The sequence below is a fragment of the Panthera uncia genome, assembly GCF_023721935.1.
Source record: "Panthera uncia isolate 11264 chromosome B3 unlocalized genomic scaffold, Puncia_PCG_1.0 HiC_scaffold_1, whole genome shotgun sequence".
NCBI lineage: Eukaryota > Metazoa > Chordata > Mammalia > Carnivora > Felidae > Panthera > Panthera uncia.
This window is the reverse complement of record NW_026057582.1, coordinates 1,476,388-1,499,374: the sequence shown is the minus strand read 5'-3', so window position 1 is coordinate 1,499,374 and position 22,987 is coordinate 1,476,388. Positions and strand designations below refer to the sequence as shown.

Below are 22,987 nucleotides of genomic sequence, written 5' to 3'. Positions count from 1 at the left end.
AACTCAATTCTTTTTTTTTTTTTTTTTTTTGGTCAGGTTTTGCTCTCCTTCTAAACTGATTAGGTTAAAAAGACTGGATAGATTTGTGTGTTTAAATTTGCCTTGCCTACAGGTGTCCCTGCAACAGCTGCACAAGTTACCCGTTAAAGCTGCCTTTTAAAGAGTCAGCTATGCTATTTGTCTTGTTGGTGTACGTATTCTTTTTGATTTGTATGAGATCTATGTGTTACGGTAGCCAAATGAACTCTAATTTGTCAATTGATATTGAGTGTTATGCCTTTATTTAAAGGATGAACTTGACTGGGGACGGTTAAATTACATTCAAATCAAGAGAATTAGAGAGGTAAGTTGTAAATTCTTTGAGTGTAAAGATTTATCACATGTGTATTAAATACCCACAGTACACAGGGTGGTAAGCGAGAGCTCCAGCTTTAGCGGAATTTGTATACGTGCTATTTATTTATGATACGATTTTTACATAACTCATAAATATTTATGTCTGTGTATAACTGTAACACCTACATAATTTGTATGTATGGTGTATGTTATGTGTATTTAATCACATATATTCAATATAGTATTCTTATAATTTCTAAAGTAACAGCCTCATTTTCTCATTCTGAATATCGTGTACTTGTGCCCTCTCTGATTCTTGATTAGATTTGTGTGTTCAGGGGGGTCCCCAAGACCACCCTCGAGCTAAGCGATTCACCAGAAAGACACAGACCTCAGAAAAGCCGTGACACTCATGGTTCTGGTTTCTTATAGCTAAAGGACACACATTAAAACGAGCAAAGGTAACAGGCACAGGGGGAGAAGCCCAGAGATGGCAGGCACAGGGCTTCAGCTGTTTCCTCCGCGTGGGCTTGGTGGGGGGGCGGGCAGGGCAGCTCTCCTGGCAGTCGTGTGTGACGGCAGGCGGGAAGCGCTGCCAACCGGAGAGGCTCACTTGGGCCTTGGTGTCCAGGGTTTTACCTGAGGGAGGTCTGTAGGCCCGGGGCGCCCGCATAGCTGGCCCTGGTTACTTAGCGGTCAGCCCCGCAGAGGTCCCGCTGGTACTGCGTGGCAGGCGTTCCGCCATAAATCCTGTTGCTACCGCAAACGGTTTGTCAGGCCCAGGGCCTCAGGCGGACAAGACACTCCTGTGAGGCAGGAAGTTCCAAGGGCTTTAAAGTTCCAAGGGCTTCCTGTGTCCCAGGAACCTAGCCTGTCTTTGGAATGTGCAAGGTGTGGGCAACCCAGGCCTGCTGTGTTCACTCTTCACTGCAGTTTGCAACATGCTTAACCTGTTTTATTTTCAAGGAACTTAACTCTTGGTTTGGTTTGTCAGTTTTACTGCGTTAGGCATTTTTGGGGAAGGAGAGGTAGAGCAGTTTAATGGATTGATGTTTGCTTTTTTTCTGTTTTTTTTTTTTCTTTTTAATGTTTATTTATTTTGAGAGAGAGAGCGCAAGCAGGGGAGGGGCAGAGATTGAGGGGAGAGAGAATCCCAAGCAGGCCCTGCACTGTCGGCGCAGAGCCGGACGCAGGGCTCGATCCCACAAACCGTGAGATCGTGACCTGAACTGAAATCAAGAGCTGGGTGCTCAACCAACTGAGCCGTCCAGGTGCCCTGCTTGTTTCTATTAATTGAGTTGTCTCTTGGTTTACTATTTTAATCTTCCTGAGATGGGTATTTAATCCATTAACATTTCCAAGTTTTTCTAATTAAAAGCCTTTAAAGCTGTGTATTTTCTTGTGTACACAGCTTGGGCCACATTCTGTTGATTTATGATAAGGAGGGATTGTTGTTATTCCTTCCTGTAACCTCTTTTAGTGTCAGTTTTCTCCTTGATGCAAGTGTTTTTAAGAAGAATATTTGAATTTCCTGATAGAGATATTTTTAGATCCCTTGTTTTGTTCATTTCAGATTTTATTGCATTGTGGTCAGAGAAAGTGACTTGTATACTTTTAAACTGATTATCTATCTAAATTAGCTTATAGTGCAATAATGTTTTCAGGAGTAGATTCCGTTGATTCATCCCCTATGTATAACACGCAGTGCTCATCCCAACAAGTGTCCTCCTTAATTCCCCTTGCCCATTTAGCCCATCCCCCCCACCCATGACCCCTTCAGCAACCCTCTGGATGTTCTCTGTATTTAAGTCTCTTATGTCTTGTCCCTCTCCCTGATTTTATACTATTTTTACTTCCCTTCCCTTATGTTCATCTGTTTTGTATCTTAAATTCCACACAAGAGTGAAATCCTATGATATTTGTCTTTCTCTAATTTTGCTTAGCATCATACCCTCCAGTTCCATCCACGTAGTTGCAAATGGCAAGATTTCATTCTTTTTGATTGCCAAGTAATGCTCCATAGTGTATATTTGCCACTTCTTTATCCATTCATCCGCTGATGGACATTTGGACTCTCTCCATACTTTGGCTATTGTTGACAGGGATGCTATAAACATTGGGGTGCATGTGCTCCTTCAAATCTGTATTTCTGTAGAGCTTGGGTAAATACCTAGTAGTGCAGTTGCTGGGTCGTAGGGTAGTTCTATTTTTAATTTTTTGAGGAACCTCCATACTGTTTTCCAGAGTGGCTGCACCAGTTTGCGTTCCCACCAACAATGCAGAAGAGATCCTCTTTCTCTGCATCCTCACCAACATCTGTTGTCTGAGTTGTTAGTGTTAGCCATTCTGATTGGTGTGAGGTGGTATCTCATTGTGGTTTTGATTTTTATTATTATTTTTTAATGTTTATTTATTTTTGAAAGATAGAGATGGAGTGCAAGCAGGGGAAGGGGCAGAGAGAGAAGGAGACACAGAATCCGAAGCAGTCTCGTGGCTCTGAGCTGTCAGCACAGAGCCCGATGCGGGGCTCAAACTCACAAACCGTAAGATCATGACCTGAGCTGAAGTCAGATGCTTAACCGACTGAGCCACCCAAGTGCCCCTCTCATTGTGGTTTTGATTTGTATTTCCGTGATGATGAGTGATACTGAGCATTTTTTTTTAATGTTTATTTTTGAGGGGGGGGGGGGGAGGGATAAGCGGGGGGGGGGGGGGGGGCAGAGAGAGGGAGACACAGAATTGAAGCAGGCTCCAGGCTCTCAGCTGTCAGGACAGAGCCCAGTGTGTGGCTCGAACTCATGAACCACGATATCATGACCTGAGCTGAAGTCCAGAACTTTAACCAACTGAGCCACCCAGGTGCTCCAAGCATGTTTTCATGTGTCTGTTAGCCTTCTGGATGTCTTCTTTGGAAAAGTGCCTATTCATGTCTTTTGCCCATTTCTTCCCTGGATTATTCGTTTTTTGGGTGTTGAGTTTGATAAGTTCTTTATAGATTTTGGATACTAACCCTTTATCTGATATGTCACTTGCAAATATCTTCTCCCATTCTGTTGGTTGCGTTTTAATTTTGCTGATTGTTTCCTTTGCCATGCAAAAGCTTTTTATCTTGGTGAGGTCCCAGTAGTTCATTTTTGCTTTTGTTTCCCTTGCCTCCAGAGACGTGTTGAGTAAGAAGTTGCTGCAGCCTCGGTCAAAGAGGTTTTTGCCTGCTTTCTCCTCAAGGACTTTAATGGCTTCCTATCTTAGGTTTAGTCTTTCATTCATTTTGAGTTTATTTTTGTGTATGGTGTTAGAAAGTGGTCCAGGTTCATTTTTCTGCATGTTGCTGTCCAGTTTTCCCAACACCATTTGCTGAAGAGATGGTCTTTTTTCTATCGGATATTCTTTTCCTGCTTTGTCAAAGATTAGTTGGCTATATGTTTGTGGGTCCATTTGTGGGTTCTGTATTCCGTTCCATTGATCTGTGTGTCTGTTTTTGTGCCAGTACCATACTGTCTTGATGATTACAGCTTTGTAGTATAGTTTGAAGTCCAAAATTGTGATGCCTCCAGCTTTGGTTTTCTTTTTCAGGATTGCTTTGGCTGTTTGGGGTCTTGTCTGGTTCCATACAAATTTTAGGATTGTTTGCTCTAGCTCTGTGAAGAATGCTGGTGTTATTTTGGTAGGGATTGCATTGAATACATAGATTGCTTTGGGTGTTATTGACATTTTAACAATATTGTTTTTTCCAATCTATGAGCATGGAATATTTTTCCACCTTTTTGTGTGTCGTCTTCAGTTTATTTCATAAGCTTTTTGTAGTTTTCAGTGTATAGATTTTTCACTTCTTTGGTTAGGTTTATTCTTAGGTATTTTATGGGTTTTGGTGCAGTTGTAAATGGGATCCATTCCTTGATTTCTTTCTGCTGCCTCATTATTGGTGTATAGAAATGCAGCTGATTTCTGTGCGTTGATGTAAAAAATTTCTTTTTATGTTTATTCATTTTTGAAAGAGAGAGAGAGCACAAGTAGGGGTGGGCGGAGAGAGAGGGGGACACAGAATCCGAAGCACACTCCAGGCACTGAGTTGCCAGCACAGAGACTGACGCGGGGCTTGAACTCATGAACCACGAGATCATGACCTGAGCCGAAGTCGGACTCTCAACTGACTGAGCCACCCAGGTGCCCCTGTGCATTGATTTTATATCCTGTGACTTTGCTGAATTCATGGATCAGTTCTAGCAGTTTTTTTGTGAAATCTTCGGGTTTTCCATATAGAGCATCATGTCGTCTGCAAAGAGGGAAAGTTTAATTTTCTCCTTGCTGATTTGGATGCCTTTTATTTCTTTGTATTGTCTGATGGCTAAGGCTAGGACTTTCAATGCTATGTTGAATGACAGTGGTGAGAGTGGACATCCCTGCCATGTTCCTGACCTTAGGGGGAAAGCTTTCAGTTTTTCCCCATTGAGGGTGATATTCGCGGTGGGTCTTTTGTATATGGCTTTTATGATTTGAGGTTTGATCCTTCTATCCCCATTTTCTTGAGGGTTTTTATCAAGAAAGGATGCTGTATTTTGTGAAATGCTTTCTCTTCATCTCTTGAGAGGATCATGTGGTTCTTGTCCTTTATTTTATTGATGTGATGTATCACGTTGGTTGTTTTGCGGGTATTGAACCAGCCCTGCATCCCAGGTATAAATCCCACTTGGTCATGGCTAATAATTCTTTTAAGGTATTGTTGAATCTGGTTGACTAGTATCTTGTTGAGGATTTTTGCATCTGTGTTCATCAGGGAAATTGGTCTGTAGTTCTCCTTTTTAGTGGGGTCTCTGGTTTTGGAGTCAAGGTAATGCTGGCTTCATAGAAAGGGTTTGGAAGTTTTCCTTCCATTTCTATTTTTTTGGAACAGCTTCAAGAGAATAGGTGTTAACTCTTCTTTAAATGTTTGATAGAATTCCCCTGGAAAGCCATCTGTCCCTGGACTCTTGTTTTTTGGGAGATTTTTGATTACTAATTAGATTTCTTTACTGGTTATCGGTCTGTTCAAATTTTCTATTTCTTCCTGTTTCAGTTTTGGTAGTGTATATGTTTCTAGGAATTTGTCCATTTCTTCCAGATTGCCCATTTTGTTGGCGTATAATTGCTCATAATATTCTCTTGTTATTGTTTGTATTTCTGCTGTGCTGGTTGTGATCTCTGCTCTTTCATTCTTGATTTTATGTATTTGGGTCCTTTTTCTTTTTGATCGAACTGGCTAGGGGTTTATAAAATTTTGTCAATTCTTTCAAAGAACCAGCTCCTGGTTTCATTGATCTGTTTACTGGGTTTTTTTTTTGGGGGGGGGGGTATGTTTCGATAGCAGTAATTTCTTTTCTGATCTTTATTATTTCGTGTCTTCTGCTGGTTTTGGGTTTTATTTGCTGTTCTTTTTCCAGCTCTTTAAGGTTTAAGGTTAGGTTGTGTATCTGAGACGTTTCTTCCTTCTTTAGGAAGGTCTGGATTGCTATATACTTCCCTCTTATGACTGCCTTTGCTGCATCCCAGAGGTTTTGGCCTGTGGTGTTAATCATTTTCATTGGCTTCCATGTATTTTTTAATTTCCTCTTTAACTTCTTGGTTAACCCATTCATTCTTTAGTAGGATGTTCTTTAATCTCCGAGCATTTGTTGTCTTTACAAATTTTTTCTTGTGGTTGATTTTGAGTTTTATAGCGTTGTGATCTGAAAATATGCACGGTATGATTTTGACCTTTTTGTACTTGTTGAGGGCTGATTTGTGTCCCAGTATGTGATCTGTTCTGGAAAATGTTCCATGTGCACTTGAGAAGAATGCGTATTCTGCTGCTTTAGGATGAAATGTTCTGAATATATCTGTTAAGTCCATCTCATCCAGTGTGTCATTCAAAGCCATTGTTTCTTTGTTGATTTTATGCTTAGATGATCTGTCCATTGCTGTAGGTGGGGTGTTGAAGTCCCTAATGGTTTTATTGTCAATGAGTTTCTGTATGTTTGCGATTCATGGATTTATATTTTTAGGGCTTTCCATGTTGGGGCATAAATGTTTACAATTGTTAGATCTTCTTGGTGGATAGACCCCTTAATTATGATATAATGCCTGTGTTCATCTCTTGTTACAGTCTTTATTTTACAACCTAGATTGTCATATAAGTATGGCTACTCTGTCATTTTTGGGGGCAACCATTAGCATGATAGATGGTTCTCCATCCCCTTAGTTTCAATCTGAATGTGACTTTAGGTCTAAAATGGGGCTCTTGTAAACAGCATATAGATGGATCCTGTTTTCTTATCCATTCTGTTACCATGTGTCTTTTGATTGGAGCATTTAGTCCACTGACATTTAGAGTGAGTACCGAAAGATACGAATTTATTGCCATTTTGTTGCCTGTAGAGTTGGAGTTTCTGGTGATGTTCTCTAGTCCTTTCTAGTCTTTGCTGCTTTTGGTCTTTTTTGTTTTCTTTTGTCTTTTCTCCCCTCAGAGAGTCCCCTGTAAAATTTCTTGCAGGGCTGGTTTAGTGGTCGCGAAGTCCTTTAAATTTTGTCTGGGAAACTTTTTGAATGACAGCCTTGCTGGATAAAGAATTCTTGGCTGCATGTTTTTCCAGTTCAGCACGTTGAATATATTCTGCCACTCCTTTCTGGCCTGCCGAGTTTCTGTGGATAGGTCTGCTGTGAACCTGCTGTGTCTTCCCTTGTAAGTGAAGGACTCTTTTTCCCTTGCTGCTTTCATGATTCTTTCTTTGCCTGAGTATTTTGTGAATTTGACTATGATATGCCTTGTTCATGGTCAGTCTAATGGGAGTTCTCTGTGCTTCCTGGATTTTGATGTCTGTGTCTTTCCCCAGATTAGGAAAGTTTTTGGCTATGATTTGCTGACATAAATCTTCTATCCTTTTTTCTCTCTATTCATCTTCTGAGACTACTATGATTCGGATGTTATTCCTTTTTAATGAGCTACTGAGTTCTCCAGTTCTTACATCATGCTCTTTTGCCTTAGTTTCCCTCTTTTTTCTGCTTCATCATTCTCCATAATTTAGTCTTCTGTATCGTTAATTCACTGCTCTGCTTCATCCATCCTTGACGCTGTGGCAGCCATTTGAGATTGCATCTCATTTCATTTTTAATTTCATCCTGACTAGATTTGACTTCTTTTATCTCTGCAGAAAGGGATTTTATGGTTTTTTCAACTCCACCTAGTATTATTATAGTGACTCTAAATTCTGGTTCAGACATCGTGTTTATATCTGTGTTGATTAAGCCCCTGGCTGTCATTTCTTCCTGTTCTTTCTTTTGGGGTGAATTCCTTCTTTTCGTCATTTTGGAGGAAGAAGAATAAAGTAAAAATTAGGGGCGCCTGGATGGCTCATTCGGTTGGGTGTCCGCTTTGGTTCAGGTCATGATCTCGCGGTTCATGCGTTCGAGCCCCACGTCGGGCTCTGTGCTGACAGCTCAGAGTCTGGAGCCTGCTTCAGATTCTGTGTCTCCCTCTCTCTGTTCCTCCCCCGCTCGCACTCTCTCTCTCAAAAATAAATAAAGATTAAAAAAATTAAACAAAAAAGTAAAAAGTAAAAAATTAAAAATAGCACAAAAAATCAAATAAAAGAAGCTAGATCCTAGGTATGTTTTGGTCTGCTTGTTGAATGAAGCTTGCTAGAATAGAGAAAATAGGGAAAGAAAATAAAAAGAAAAAAAGTAAGCAAAAGTTTAAAAATTAAAAAAATGTATGTCATAAAATAGAATGAAATGAAATGAAGAAAGTAAAGTAGAATAAAAAAATACGAAAATTTAAAAATATAGTAAAAAAGTAAAAATTATAAAAACAGAAAATAAAAATACATTTTTTTTCTTTCTGTATACAAGAATAACAAAAGAAAAAGAGAAAATGAGTAGATAGACCAGCAAACAGAATGAAATCCGAATGAAATTACATCCAGTTTCTCCTAGAAGTCAAACTCTGAAGCCCTTCATAGTCTGTACACAGAGCCGGCCAAGAGACTTGTGATGTTCCTCTAGGACTTGGTTGACGCAGCTGGACAGGGTTGGTGTAGTGGCTCCATTCTCCACTAGGTGGCGTTGCTTAGCTTATTGGGGTTGATTGGTGTGGCGTGCAGGTGCGTGTGTGTGTGTAGGCACGGGAGAGGTGAAAACGGAGTCACCCAGCTTCCCAGTCTGTAGCATCAGAACTCTGTGCTCTCACCGACTGATCATCAGGTACCCCTCCTTTGTCTCTGGCTTCTGTCTACTCCGGCTTCTACACTGTTGGTGACCAAGCTGTCAGCCTGCCAGGCAGCACCTCTCTCCCGAGTTTTATCTCAGATGTGGCTGTGTTTCCAAAACCCTGAGTTCTAAGGGCCCTGTTGCTTTGGCCTGCTCAGACCCTCTGGGGGAGTGTCTCGCCGAGCAATGGGTGGGAGCTGGCTTGCTTCCGGGAATGCTGATGGCCACCGTGCTGCTGCAGAGGCCTGGAGACTGTGGCTGGGTGTTAGCCCGCCCAGAGAAAGTTCGCGCAATCACGTAGCAGCAGCGATTCAGGGGTTATGGCAAACCGCAACATACATCTGGCGCCAGGCTTCACCATAAACGTCCTTGTTCCAACACCAGCAAACGTGGCTGTTCTCTGGGGCCCACTGGGACCTTTCCCGGTGGGGAGGCCACACAGCCTCAACCAAGTGTCCTCCCAGCAGGGGAACTGCCTCTCCCCACGTGGCCTGAGGACCCTTGGATCTTGCTGTGTGCTCCCAGGGGATTCATCCTTTCCACCAGAGCACCACTAGCGGCAGAATTTCCGACCCTACACTCCCCTGCTTATGGAGTGTAATGGTGTTGTGAAACCCTGTCCTTTTTCCTTTTTCCCTTTTTTGTTCAGTCTCTTGGGGCTGTTTCCATTCTTCTCTTTCTCTCCAGCTGCTTTTGAGGGGGGTGCTTTTCCTGTACTCTCCCCCCATCTCTGTCCTCTCTCCACAAAAACAGCTCTCTACCCTCAGAAGCTTCTCTCTCCCCCAGTTCACCAGTCCATGCTGCGTACCTGCCGAGTTCTGTGGCTGAAGTTATGCAGATTGTTGTGTTAATCCTCAGATCAGTTTTCTAGGTGTGCAAGATGGTTTGGTGCTGATCTAGCTGCATTTCAGGGATGAGAGAAGCAGAGAACTTCCGTGCTCCTCTGCCGTCTGCTAAACTGATTTTTAAGTAAAGAAGTCATACGTCATGACGGCCTTAAGAAAGGTTTCAGGAGGGGGCACCTGGGTGGCTCAGTCTGTTAAGCATCCGACTCTTGCTCTCAGTTTCATGAGTTTGAGCCCCACGTCTGCCTCTGTGCTGGCAGCTGGAAGCCTACTTGGGATTCTCTCTTCCTCTCTCTTTCTCTGCCCCTCCCCCACTCACCGTCTCTGTCTCAAAATAAATAACACTAAAAAAAAAGAAAAGAAGAAAGGTTTCAGGAACATGGAAGTGCATTGGTTACCATGGGGGTGATGGGCTTGGTCCTTCTACGTGTCGTAGGCTTTTTGCACATCCTCACAGAACACAGCTTTTAAGTTTTTCTATCTTTCCAATTCTTCTTAGTTGTTTTCTTCAGTTAATGTTCACATCTGTGTGGTTTTTTTACTTTTTTAGTTTATTAAGATAATTTTGTGGTAAATTAATTTATGAACAATTTACAGATATTTATTGTTGTGTGTTCCTTTGTATCTGCGTATTGAAGTTTGATGTTCTGTGTGAGATGGTTTTTTTTTTTTTTTTTTTTTTTTATTTATTTTTTTTTTTGGGACAGAGAGAGACAGAGCATGAACGGGGGAGGGGCAGAGAGAGAGGGAGACACAGAATCGGAAACAGGCTCCAGGCTCCGAGCCATCAGCCCAGAGCCTGACGCGGGGCTCGAACTCACGGACCGCGAGATCGTGACCTGGCTGAAGTCGGACGCTCAACCGACTGCGCCACCCAGGCGCCCCTATGTGAGATGGTTTTTATCGCAACTGGGTGATTTTTTTTTTTGTTCAGAGCAACTGTTGAACCATTGGTCACTTAAGCTTGTTTTTAATTACAAAAGCAATGCATGTTCATGGTGGGGGTTCAGAGGCATGTGAGGGACTAAAGCAGAGGAGATGGTTCTGGTTACCTGCTCTTCCTATGCCCACAGGGCATTGTGGGTGCATGTTTGCAGTGTGTGTGTGTGTGTGTGTGTGCGCGTGCGCGTGTTTGCGTGCTTGCACACTTATAGATTGGGATCATGAAGCATATATGGTTTTATGTCTTGGTATTTCTTTTTTTATGTTTATTTGTTTATTTTGAGGGGTGGCGCAGGGAGAGAGAATCCCAAGCAGGCCCCATGCTGTCAGTGAGGAGCCCAATGCGGAGCTCGATCCCATGACCCTGGGATCATGACCTGAGCCGATTCAAGAGTTGGACGCTTAACTAACTGAGCCCCCAGGCAGCCCTGTCCTGATATTTCTGTTAGTGGTTATTGTTGAGCATCCTTTCCATATCTTACTAGTCTTTGATAAGGTGACTCTTAATGAATTCTGTGTTTGATCCCATAGATGTATGAGTGCTTTCCCAATAGTGTGCTTATTTTCCAGTGTTTTCACTGTTCTGAATGGCAGGAGCACTTTGAGACCTCATATCTCCATGTGTTTTTCTTAGGTGGCTGAGCTGTACGGAGAATTGAAGAATCGGGTCTCTCAGTTCAACATGTACGTTGATTCGCGGCGGCCTGTCATGGACCAAGAATATGTTTATAAGCAGCGCTTCATCCTGCAGGTATGCTGGGGTTTCCTGGATATCTGTCCTGATTCTTTCTTCTTGCCAGGTGTTGTGGTTGAGAGCTCACGCACTCTGTCTTCCTGATATAAATCGTGTCTCAGCAGAGATTTTAGGTCCGTGATGTTCATCCTGCTTTGGGGGTTAGGAAACATTTTTACCTTGCATAGCGTAGGGTTTCCACATCATCAGGCTGGTCATCCAGATCCATTGCTAATCTCCAGAGGCATGTTTCTATAGCACGCCAGCCATTGTTCCTGTTTCAGGAGGGGTCCTTGGTTTTTTGTTTTCAAGAAACTAAAAATGTTCTTCGTGTTATTCAACATATATAGCTATTCCCTTATACTGAAGATACTAACTTTGGAGGCCATGATCAAGTTAGCTTGTTGGATGGGACCTTACGGGGATTGTGTGGAAGGAAGCACAGCCTAGAAAAGTGGCTACTGTTTCCACTTTGGGGTCAGGAGGAGGAAGACGTCTGTGTGCATCAAGCGCGTCGAATTGGGTTGACGGAAGATGTCTGCAAACAGAATGATGCCAGAAAACGGTGTTTTTCTGGGTTTCAGATTGCTTTAAGGAGGGAGAGTCTTCTGTGAGTGTTTGTTTCGAATGATATTTTGATTGAAGAAGGGACTCTGCAGAGTGCTTTTTAGAAGTCGTATTGGGGCGCCTGGGCTGCTCGGTTGCTTAAGTGACTGACTTCGGCTCAGGTCATGATCTCACAGTTTGTGGGTTTGAGCCCCGCGTCGGGCTCTGTGCTGACAGCTGGGAGCCTGGAGCCTGCTTCGGATTCTGTGTCTCCCCCTCTCTCTACCCCTCCGCTGCTCATGCTCTGTCTCTCTCTGTCTCTCAATAATAAATAAATGTTAAAAAAAAATAGAAGTGCACACTGGATGTGTTTCTTGGAGGGTGGAGAGGTGCCCTTCCTATAGAGGGGAGTTTGCTGGGGAGCAGGTAGGAAAGTGTGAAGAGTCATTCGTGCCCTCACTCGTACTCGGCACTGTTTCCTAGCCCTCCTTCTGAGATGGGCTCCATGTCCTTTGAAGAAAGACTGTGTCTGGACTGCTGCTCTTTTTCCGGTAAAATAACCAGAATTGGGACTTTCGGCTCAGTTGGTAGAAGGTCTAGTTTGTTTTAACGTAAGCTCATTTTTTACCTTACAGCTGTTGACATCGTTCTGGGAAGAGATTTGTGTGTTGGTGAGACAGACTGATAAATAGCGTTACTTCATGAAAGTATGATTCTCTTCCAGGTTGTGTTGGCGGGTGCTTTTTACCCAAATTACTTTACTTTCGGGCAGCCTGACGAGGAGATGGCGGTGAGGGAGCTGGCCGGCAAAGACCCGAAGACCACCATCGCGGTAGGCGCTCCGTTTCAGAGTGGCTGCTACAGAACGTTGTGTTTCTCCGGGTGTTGCCATTGTTACAAGTACCTGGTGGATTTTTGCCTCTCACGCGGATATCAACAGCTTGTTTGACCTTTTCACACACATCTACTTGCCCTCAGTCTTGCTTCCTTTTTTGCAGACCTGGCCTGGAAGGATAGCCTTGAGAAGTTACATATTTATGGCTGACTGATAATGTGCCCTTTTGAAGGGTTTAAGACCCTTCTCCATAAGGTTAAGAATATTTAGTTAACAATTTCATTTTACACAAAGTGAGACGTTATTGGTTGTCAGATTAGGACTGTGATTTAAACTGATCCACAGACCTGAATGCCCAGTAGAATCACCTAGAGAGTGTTTGTTTATTTTTAAATATTTCAGGGCTCCATGCCACAAAATCTGAACTAGAAGGAAAGGTCTGGAAATTAACATTTAAGTAATACGTGTTTTCGGTGAATCTGATGCTCAGCCATCGGCATGGACCATTGGACGAACATTTGTGGACCGTTTGGTTAAACCTGAGCACGTGGAGATGTCGGGATGCACAGCTGGAATAAAGTCCTTGGGAACTGGACTTTCACTGCACCACTCGGTTCTGTTACCAGTTTATACCTGACGTGTAAAGCCCTCGGTAAAGTGGCTGGCCTACAGTACGCGCTCGAGCATGCCAGCTTTTTCCTGTTGGTAACGTCGCCACGATCACTGAAGGGAGCAGGTGCACGGGGAGGGTCACAGGCGACTGAGTGTTGTGGAGCTCTGGGACGAGCCTGAACGTTGCTGGTGCTCAGGCTGGGGGCAGGCAGCTGAAAGGAATTTTAATGTAAAAAGTGGTCATTAGTCTCTTACCGCTGCTGGGGACTCTGCCCCTGTGGGTCTTCAGGCCGGACAAGGCTCTTTTGTTTGGCTTCCTTGACTCGCGATGTGGTCTTCTCCCCTGCCCTGTGCACGGCGAGAAGGATCCCGCGGGGTCCTTGTCAGGTTCCAGCTGTGCTTGCCACGAGTGGGGTTTGGGGCCAGACCTTTGCCCCCCATGCGCATTAGGAAGACCAGAGGGTGGCTCGTGTTGACTCAACCCCTACCTGAGAGGCCCTTTGTTACGCATTTTATGTTCTGCTTCCCTGAGCCTTGCGCTGACCCCTCGATGTGGGGACTTACCCTCATCCTTACTTCTTGTGGTGGGTGAGTCCTGGGGCGGTTCCATACCTTGCCACTGGACGCTTGACCTGGCAGCTCAGAACCGGGGCTTCTCGCCACCCCCCCCCCCCCGACCTCTCGAGGCCTCTCCTGGGGCCTGGGGCCGCTGGTGCAGCGGCCCCAGGTTTCCTGCCCAGCCAGAGCCTGGAATGCCGATCACCCAGACGGAGGGGAGAAAGCAAGCAGTCGGGGCCGGGAGAGGTTTGCAGCTCAGTGTGCTTGACTTGTGGCCACGGTGTGTGGTGCCCCTCGGGCCCGTGGGGCAGAGCTCCTGCTGGTTCCCTTCGTGTACGTAGGAGGGGTTGTGCCAAGAGATGTGTTTAGTCAGCTTGCTTAAAGTAAAATAAAAAAACAGCTTTTTTTTTTTCCTGTTGGACTTTTGTATTATTTTGGCAGAGAAAGAGCTAGCTTTTATTTAGCATGTATTTGTTATTGAAGCTCAGTTACGATGTAAAAGTCATTAGTCATTAGGTACACCTGTCCGTAGAGTCTACATCTTATGGTTAAAGACCGTAAACTATGTTTTTGTGAACTAAAATAATGTGTAGCGGCTTTAGCTTGTGAATATTATGAGCATCATAACCGTTTCCTTAGCTTCTACGTCTGCTCTGATGCTAAAGTACTAATACTAAATACTAATCCTGCTTTATGTGTTACAGTTGAAGCACATTCCTCCCTATGGATTTCTCTACTATAAACAACTACAGTCTCTCTTTAGACAGTGTGGTCAAGTCAAATCCATTGTATTTGATGGTACAAAGTAAGTATATTTTTGCAATCAGCTGTAGTTATGAAAGAGCCATAACGTTTTTAATGTTTGCAGGAACGAATCCTTAAAACTGAGTGTATGTAGAAATGGGTCTCTGTTCGGGCTGTTCCACATGGCCGTGGAACGTGGCTTTGGTCTGTCTTGTTATCAGTCGCGATTTCTCTTCTGTTTCAACCGCGTGGCCTCCTAGAGCAGCTAAGCTGTGAGCCTGTGGGTCTGCTACCGACAAGGCCCGGTGACGCCCTGCGGTGCCGGGACGGTGCTCGGGGAGTCGCCTGCCCCTAGGTGGTCACGGTGCATCACTAGTGATAGGTTGCTTTGTAGGCCATGGAGACACCCCGGGATAGGGCCTCCCTGCTTGTAGTTACTCAACACACGTGTGTTCTGATTATTTTTGGCAGACAAGTACTGCGGACGCTGAGTACGTTTCACCTTATCTGAATTGCAGGTATAAGGGCCAGAGTGGCACGGCTCAGAGTGTCCCTTTGAGTTTTTATTTCTAGGAGGGAATGTTTGTGTGAAGAAAAGACTATGGTTTTAAATTGATTTTTAGTTTTAACATTGGAGACTTTTTCTGGTGGTCTATAAATTGTTTTTATTAAGCTGATGTCAGTTTGGGTTAGTTTTTCAGACATTGTAAGTTCTGTTCCTATGATTGATACATCGATTTTCGTAACCTGACAGGGTCTCAACGCTGTCCACAGCGGTTACAGATTGAACTAGCTTAGCTTATAGTGTCTCAAGTCTTCTTAAATAGTCAAACACAAATTACACTGAAATTGTTTGTTGGGGGGTGGGGCACGAGTGAGCAAGGGGCAGAGGGAGAGAAACAGGGCTCACCTAAAATGAGGCTCGAGCTCACCCGACATGGGGCTCGAACCCACGAACCATGAGATGTGACCTGAGCCCATGTCAGGTGTTTAACGACTGAGCCACCCAGGGGGCCCTCAGATTACACTGAGATTCTTCATCACGTTTACAAATCACTTATTTAAAACTGGAGCCACATGGCGAAGCTCTCTGTCCTGACTCCCCAGGCGTCATTGGACCTTGTTGGTAGCGGACCACCAGGCTCACAGCTTAGCCCCTTTAGGAGGTCACTCGGTTGAAAAAGAAGAGAAATCGCGCTTGCCTTGGCTATGGCTCCAGTTGTGCGTGGGTGATCTTTGCCGGGTTTGAGTGGCCGGCAGCCAACAAGTCTGATCTTGTCACTGGGTTGGAGTCTGTGTTTGTTTCATATTCTTCCTGTCTGAGCCTTTTTTTTTTTAATAGGTATTTTAATCCTATTTTACACGATTCCTTGTGTCTGGCTTTTCAGCCACAATAGCAATGTCATGTCAGTTATTGGAGTTGTAACTGTGCTCTCCTGGTTGTACCAGGAGCGGTCCTTGTGCATCGAGTGTGTAAGGACAAAGGATGACCCAAATCACTATTTGAGGGAGTAAAGGCTGTGTTCCTTATGGGTCACGCAGGGGTTTCTTGGGCGAGGAAGTGGTGTCAGGCGTGAAGGGCCTTTGGGCACAGGTGGTAAGTTCACAGGCACAGCGTCTCTTCCCACGTGGAGCTTCCAGCCTGGCGGTGGGGTGTCCGCTTAGTCGTGGGGTTCCACAGACATTTGTCCGTCTCGGACTGTCATCAGGGAGGCCCAGGTGGTCGGAAGACATTCTGAGGCTCGGAGCAGTCACGTTCACTTGGGACGTTCCGAGGAGGTGTTTGAGGTGGGTGGCGGAGGTGGGTGCTGGGGCAGGAAGAGGCGCTGCTCCCGTAGGGGCCCGGCGCGAGCCCAGCTGGGTCTCTGGAGAGAGTGGGGTGCGCGCGAGGCCGGGGCGGAGGCCGTGTGGCCGGCAGCTGGTGTTGTGTCAGGTCTGTGTGCGTGGTGGAGGTCGGGTGCTCTATGCCGGATGGTCCTTTGTGGCCACCTGGCCAGGATGAGGACGGATAGACGGGTGTGTGGAGACCCCCGGGTGTTGGAGCTGCGCCGTTTTGTAGGACGCGATCAGAGGACGGGGAAGAGGGGGAGCCTTGGCAGTCGTGTAAAGCAAGGTAACCCTTGACACCAAGGAGGCCACAGGTGAGACACAAGATCTCTTGGGCTTGGTTGTTGGTCGCGTGTACAGGACAAAGGGGATGGGGGTCCACAAGGGCAGGTCTTCCAGACTTCCAGACAGCATTGAGTGGGAGGGGGCCGTGAGGAGCGGCCCCCCCGGCAGGAGGGGCGCGGGCGGGGGTCCCGTGGGCGGGAGTTCAGAATCTGCTGTAAGATGGGCATTCTGGAAGTGTGGCCTCGGTGTGAAAGAAGCTTTCTGAGGAGAAACTCAGGAGCCGGCTAGAGAAGGCGACGGAACAGGAGGGGAGCGAGTTGGGCACAGGCCAGTGCGCGTGCTCAGCGGGGAGTCCACCGGGAGGCGGGGGAGGAGGGCGGTGGGGGGGTGCAGGAGGGCGGAGGACGGCAGGTGCTCCCCGGGCAGCGGGCTCAGGCTGCAGACAGGCTGGGTGCAGGGCCGAGCTAGGGGCTCACTTTCGTCCCTGCCGGCCCCTCCTCACCGGCCGCGTCCTTCGCGGGGCTCAGACGTCCACGTTTCCGTGACGGTACTTGGAGGGGTCGTAGGTCTGTTTGCATGACAATGATGTTTTGACCCAGGGCATTCGTGTACAAGCAAGTGTGAACTTGAAGCTTTATTTATCCCGGGAAATGCCCAGCAGACGCCCTCAGCGCACACTCGGTTCTCCTCCGGCAGGGATGTGGGAGGCCTGGTGGCGAGGGGTGTCCGCCAGCCCGCCTGGGGGGTCAGCCCGGTGCTGTTTGTGGAGGGGAGCATGGAGAGACTGACCTCTTCTTGATTTTCTGTCCTCTGTGTTTAGTTTACAGTAAAATAGAAAAACCGTGGGGGCTCACGGAGCCGTCATTCTGTGTTCGTCGTGAGAGTCAAGATTCCTTGGCTGAAAGTCTCATTCGCGCTTGGCGTGCGTCCTGCGTTACGTGGGGGAATTCATAAGGGTGGCGCTCGGTTTTACTGAGATGACAGGTCCTTGTGATTTCCTTTTCTCTTAAGTGGGTAGTTTCATTTAAGGAAAATTTCTTAATTGTGGAATGAAGAGTTTCTGGTATTCTGAGGAGAGGTGTAGTTAAAAATGTCCATCTCATTTTGAGAGAAATTAATATGCATTCAGTTCTCCTTTTCAGGTTCCTGATGAACTGATTTTTTCTTTACGTTTGTGGAGCAGAGCCTTCGTGGAGTTCTCACGTAATCCGACAGAGAGGTTTAAAACTCTTCCCGCGGTGTACATGGCGATGAAGATGTCTCAGCTGAAAGTTGCCCTGGAGCTGAATGTACACTCTGCAGAGGAGATCGAGGGGAAGGTCCAAGGAGGGGCGGTTTCGAAGCTCAGGAACACAAGGTATTTTCAGAAGGCGGGCGGGCACCCCTGTCTGCCTGCTGTCACAGTCTCAGATACGGTCGTTGTTGCTTTTAAGACTTATTTATTCTGAGAGAGACAGAGCGTGTGGGTGGAGGAGGGGGGTGGAGAGAGAATCCCAAGCAGGCTCTGCGCTGTCAGCACAGAGCCCGACGTGGGGCTCGACCTCCCGAACCGTGAGATCGTGACCTGAGCCGAAATCAAGAGTCAGATGCCGAACCGACGGAGCCACCCACACGCCTCTCATTTTCTCTTTTTAAGCAAAGTGTTGTTTTCTTTGTGGTCGGCAGAGTGGATGGTGGGACAAAAACGGAGATGCGTTGGGAGCACCCCGGTGCCGGCCCACACCAGCCACCCCTTCCTCTTGACGGGGGCTCTCCCTCCAGCCTCGTTTGCTACAGGGAGGCTGAGCTGCCCGCGTGGTGGCCCCAAGCAGTGGCACTCGGCTCTCGGCAGCTGCTGTTGGGCGTATGGATTTGATTCTCTCCGACTGAGTTAAATCACCCTTCGGGATGTAACAGATGCCTTTGCTTTGGGTCACACTGTCCCAGTACCGTGTGGAGGAATTCTCAGTCATCATTTAAAAAAAATTTTTAACGTTTATTTGTTTTTGAGCAAGAGAGAGCACGAGTGGGGGAGGGGCAGAGAGAGGGGGACACAACCCGAAGCAGGCTCCGGGCTCCGAGCTGTCGGCACACGGCCCGACGCGGGGCTCGAACTCACAAGCCGTGAGATCATGACCTGAGCCGAAGTCGGACGCCCAACCCAGGTGCCCTCAGTCATCATTTCTTATTTGTGATCTTTTTGATTCTGTGAGGACCTTGACAGGAATTTGGAATTGGTGAGGGAAGGAAGCACGTCCCATCGACAACTATTCCATGTTGAGGTTTTGATTCTGAGGCTCTGAAGGTGCAGGGAGTTGGGTCTGTAGCCCAGGGAGGGTGTGTCCTGCTGGGAGCTTTGCCTGAATCACTCTTTTTTTTAAAAAAAAAATTTTTTTTTTTTAAGATTTTATTTATTTTTGAGACAGATACAGAGCATGAACGGGGGAGGGGCAGAGAGAGAGGGAGACATAGAATCGGAAGCAGGCTCCAGGCTCTGAACCATCAGCCCAGAGCCCGACGCGGGGCTCGAACTCATGGACCGCGAGATCGTGACCTGAGCCGAAGTCGGACGTTTAACCGACTGAGCCACCCAGGTGCCCCTGCCTGAATCACTCTTAATAAGTGGGTCTGAAAGCTGGGCAGAGAGTTGGGTTAGGATCTCTCATAATTCTTCCACTTCATTTTAGAAAGAAAGTATTAGGAAAGGGGAATTGTATTTTTATCACATTTGTAGTTCATGTCCTCAGACTTCAGCATTTGCTGTCTTACTGTTTTAAGAGATGAACTATGTCTCCATGGTTTATTAGAAAATCATGTATGTGTTTTCTAACATTGAACCAGGCATGGATTCTCGTACTTTAGGAAAAGTCTAAGTCATTCACCTCTGAAACCAGAAGTTAGGAAATATGGCAGGTCTTAGAATGTGTGCCCTTAACAGTAGGTCTTCTGTAAGAGTCTAGACCTTTAGAATACACCCCTGGGGGTGGTGTATAACCTCTGGGTGCACACTCCACCCCCCACCCCGGGCAGCTCGGGAAGCCATCACACACTCAGATTTGGGATGAAATCAAATTGTCATTGCCAGCTTACAAGATGTTCTTTTCTTGTGTTAAAATGGTTTTTTCTTGTATAAGTAATGGAATAGTTTGAGCGGTGACTTCACATATGTAACGTGTTTTCTTTGTAACACCTGACTTTTATTGTCTTTTCTTTGTTTCTTTTTTTTTTTAATCACATTACATAGGGTGAATGTGGACTTCCAGAAGCAGACAGTAGATCCTATGCAGGTCTCATTTAACACATTCGACAGGTCCCAGACAATTACAGATCTTCTCTTAACAATTGATGTCACAGAGGTGAGATGGTGTGTCTGAATCATTAGAGCTTTTCTGTCTTTTTAACTGAGGATTGTCATGCTGTAGACACGAAATAGTGCATGTACTTGTACACACAGACACACACATGCACACAGCCTGTGCACCTTAGTGATCTAGTAAATGTGGGTGTGCTTGCATTATTGTACTTGTTAAATGGAAATGGAACTGTAACAGAAAATGAAACACAAATATTCTAGAATCAAAGTCTAATTTTTAAAATGTTAGGTACATTTAAAATGCCACTCTGTCTCTCAAAAATGAATAAACGTTTAAAAAAATGTTTAAAAAAGCGGGGCGGGGGCCACCTGGGCGGCTTAGTGGGTTAAGTGTCCGACTTTGGCTCAGGTCATGATCTTGTGGTTTATGAGTCTGAGCCCCGCGTCAGGCTCTGTGCTGACAGCTCAGAGCCTGGAACCTGCTTTGGATTCTGTGTCTCCCTCTCTCTCTGCCCCTCCTCCACTCATGCTCTTTCTCTGTAATTATGTCATAAAAAAAGTTTAAAATGCTAAAACATTAATTTCGACCTGACACGTGAAAATGTTCATTGGCACAGTGACGCATGCCCGTATTATTCAGTTTATGTCAACAGAACTGCCATCAACATCATTATTCTTTAAGGTGGTTTTTACTACTTTTTTAAATTTGATGTTTATATATTTTAAGAGAGAGAATGAGTCTCAAGCAGGCTCCACACTCACATGGGGCCCAGTGCAGGGCTGGATCCCACAACCTGAGTGGAATCCAAGAGTTGGGTCACTCAACCGACTGAGCCACCCAGGCGCCCCTCCGTCTTAAAAAAAATTTCAGTGGAAATACATCCCTGCTTCCTGGTAAATGTGGCCACGCTTCATCAGGAGACTCCACGTAGAAACCTGGATTCCAGGCTGCTGGAAAACTCTGGCGGTTGTGGGTCCTCGCTGCACCTGGCAGCATGGGCAGGGGCTGCTCAGTGAGGCCTTTTTCGATGGAACGTCTGCTCCTCCTCCTTCCACTTGTCACTGCTCTCGCAGGGGCTGTGGCCTCACACCACACCCGCCCGCGCTGCCCCCGAGGGCGCCTGCAGACTCCGCGGACTTGGCTCACCCACCAGGGGCTGCTCGCGGCTCGGAGCCTCTCGTGGGTCGGAGCCTCTCGTGGGTGAGCGTGCTGGCGAGTCGCGCACCTGAGAGGGGTCTGTGACACACGTTTCCTCACCGTGGGTGACCCGCGAGCCCCGAGTGTTCTTGTGAGCGCCTGTCAAAAGCCTGTAGGATCACTCGGGTCGCAGTACTGTGTGTCTGTCCTGCCGTGTGGGCTTGTGATAACCTTTTTATAGAAATCGTTTCTGGAGGTCACCTCTGCTTTGTTTCCTTCTTTTTTAGGTGGTTGAGGTAGGACACTTCTGGGGATACAGGGTTGATGAGAGAACCTCCAAGATTCTGAGAAAGCTCACTGCTGAAATAAACCGACTGAAATTGGTGCCGTTGCCCACGCACCCGCACCCGGACCTGGTCTGCCTGGCGCCTTTCACTGATTTTGACCAAGAGAGCTACTTTCGAGCTCAAATCCTTTACGTTTCTGGGAATTCTGCTGAGGTGTGTTTTTCTGTAACTAATCACGCAGAGGGAAGCGAGGCAAACTTGTAGCAGCTTATAGAAGATCTTGTCTAATTTTAAGTGGAAATTATAAAATCGTTTCAGTTAGAAAAGTAGCCTCGCAAAGCAGTTATTCCCCTCAGCGACGTGTGGATTTAAGTTCCGGTCACAAGACTCCTGCGGTTCCGGAGCCCGAGAAGATGGTTGCGTGGCGTGTGACCCTGTGCCAAAGCGTGTCCTCTCCCCTCCTCCAGGTGTTCTTTGTGGACTATGGCAACAGGTCTCACGTCGATCTGGATCTTTTAATGGAGATTCCCTGTCAACTTCTCGAACTCCCGTTTCAGGTAAGGCGGCGAAGTCCCTGCGGCCTCGGTGAGGAGCTGGGAAGGCCTGTGGAGGCCACGTGGCCTGTCCTCCCCCCACAGGCAGGCCGGGCCCCAGACTTGGTGGGGGGGGGGGGGGTGGGGACTCGCCGTGTCACACTGGCCCACGTCGGTGTCTGCCGTTCTCCGGAAACGTAGTGCTGCGGGCTCGTTTGCGGAGGGAGTTCAGATACGTGCAGGGTTTCGCGCTTAGCGGAAGAGTAGCGGTTCAATTCCGTAGCGTTTTGAATGCTGTTTCCGAGGGGTCTGGTCGTGTTGCGACGAGCCAGAGCCCGGGGGGGCCCGGAGACCCACCCGCGCGCCTTCCGTCCGCACGGGAACCGTCCGGAAGGCGTCCTGAGCTCCGAACTTCCGTTCCGGTAGAAGAGCGACCCCGCGTTTCCTTTCCTGCGACGTCCTCACTTGCCCCCAGTTGTGTTTTCTGAGTGTACATAACCCTTTCCTTATTTTTGGTGAAGTCTAGTCGACGCGAGCTTGACGTTGGTTTTGGGCGTACGGCGTAGAGGTTCCGCCACTTGGCACCTCGTGCCCCACTCGCGCGGGCGCGGCCGCCGTCCGTCTCCGTCCGGCGCGATCGCGGGGCCGCCGACAGTGTCCCTCGCGCCGTCACCTTCTCTTCCCGCGACCTACCGCGTGCCGGGCAGCCTGCCCTTCCCGCGCCTCCTCGGGTGCGCACCCCCCACGTCGACCTTCTCCGTCCGTCGGTCGGTCGGTCGGTCGGTCGGTGGGCCGCGGCGTGTCCGGGAGGGTTTTGACGAGACCGCTGGCGCGGACCCCGGTTCGGGGCCGCCCGGCGGCAGCGTCCGGGGGGAGCGGCTCGCTTGGTCACGGAAGCGGGTCAGCCGCGCCCTTCTGTCCCGTAGGCGCTGGAGCTGAAGATCCGCGGGATGCGCCCCTCCGCCAAGTCTCTGGTGTGCGGCGAGCACTGGAGCCGCGAGGCCGGCCGGCGCTTCGCCTCCCTCGTGACCGGCCGCGCCCTCCTCGTGAGGGTCTTCTCCGTGGTACACGGCGTCCTGCACGTGGACGTGTACCGGTGCGCGGGGGCCCAGGACGCCGTCAGCGTGAGGGACGTCCTCATCCGGGAGGGCTACGCCGAGCTCGCCGAGGAGCCCTACGAGTCCAGAGTACGCACCTCCGTCCTGGTGGCTGGAGCGCGTGTGGCCGTGTGTGTGTGTGTGTGTGTGTGTGTGTGTG

At 47.4% G+C, this 22,987-nt stretch overlaps 1 protein-coding gene across 4 annotated transcripts in view; it reads left to right on the top strand.

Annotated features, from left to right (window-relative positions):
* TDRD9 (tudor domain containing 9) overlaps positions 1-22,987 on the top strand; it is a 113,154-nt gene that overhangs the window by 64,862 nt on the left and 25,305 nt on the right. For all 4 annotated transcript variants that reach the window (XM_049612022.1, XM_049612020.1, XM_049612019.1 and 1 more), the window contains 9 exons: positions 290-343; positions 10,975-11,091; positions 12,344-12,451; positions 14,329-14,429; positions 17,664-17,837; positions 19,704-19,815; positions 21,198-21,410; positions 21,665-21,754; positions 22,657-22,917. In XM_049612022.1, coding sequence (XP_049467979.1) covers positions 290-343; positions 10,975-11,091; positions 12,344-12,451; positions 14,329-14,429; positions 17,664-17,837; positions 19,704-19,815; positions 21,198-21,410; positions 21,665-21,754; positions 22,657-22,917 — 1,230 coding nt within the window. The remainder of the gene's footprint in view (positions 1-289; positions 344-10,974; positions 11,092-12,343; positions 12,452-14,328; positions 14,430-17,663; positions 17,838-19,703; positions 19,816-21,197; positions 21,411-21,664; positions 21,755-22,656; positions 22,918-22,987) is intronic.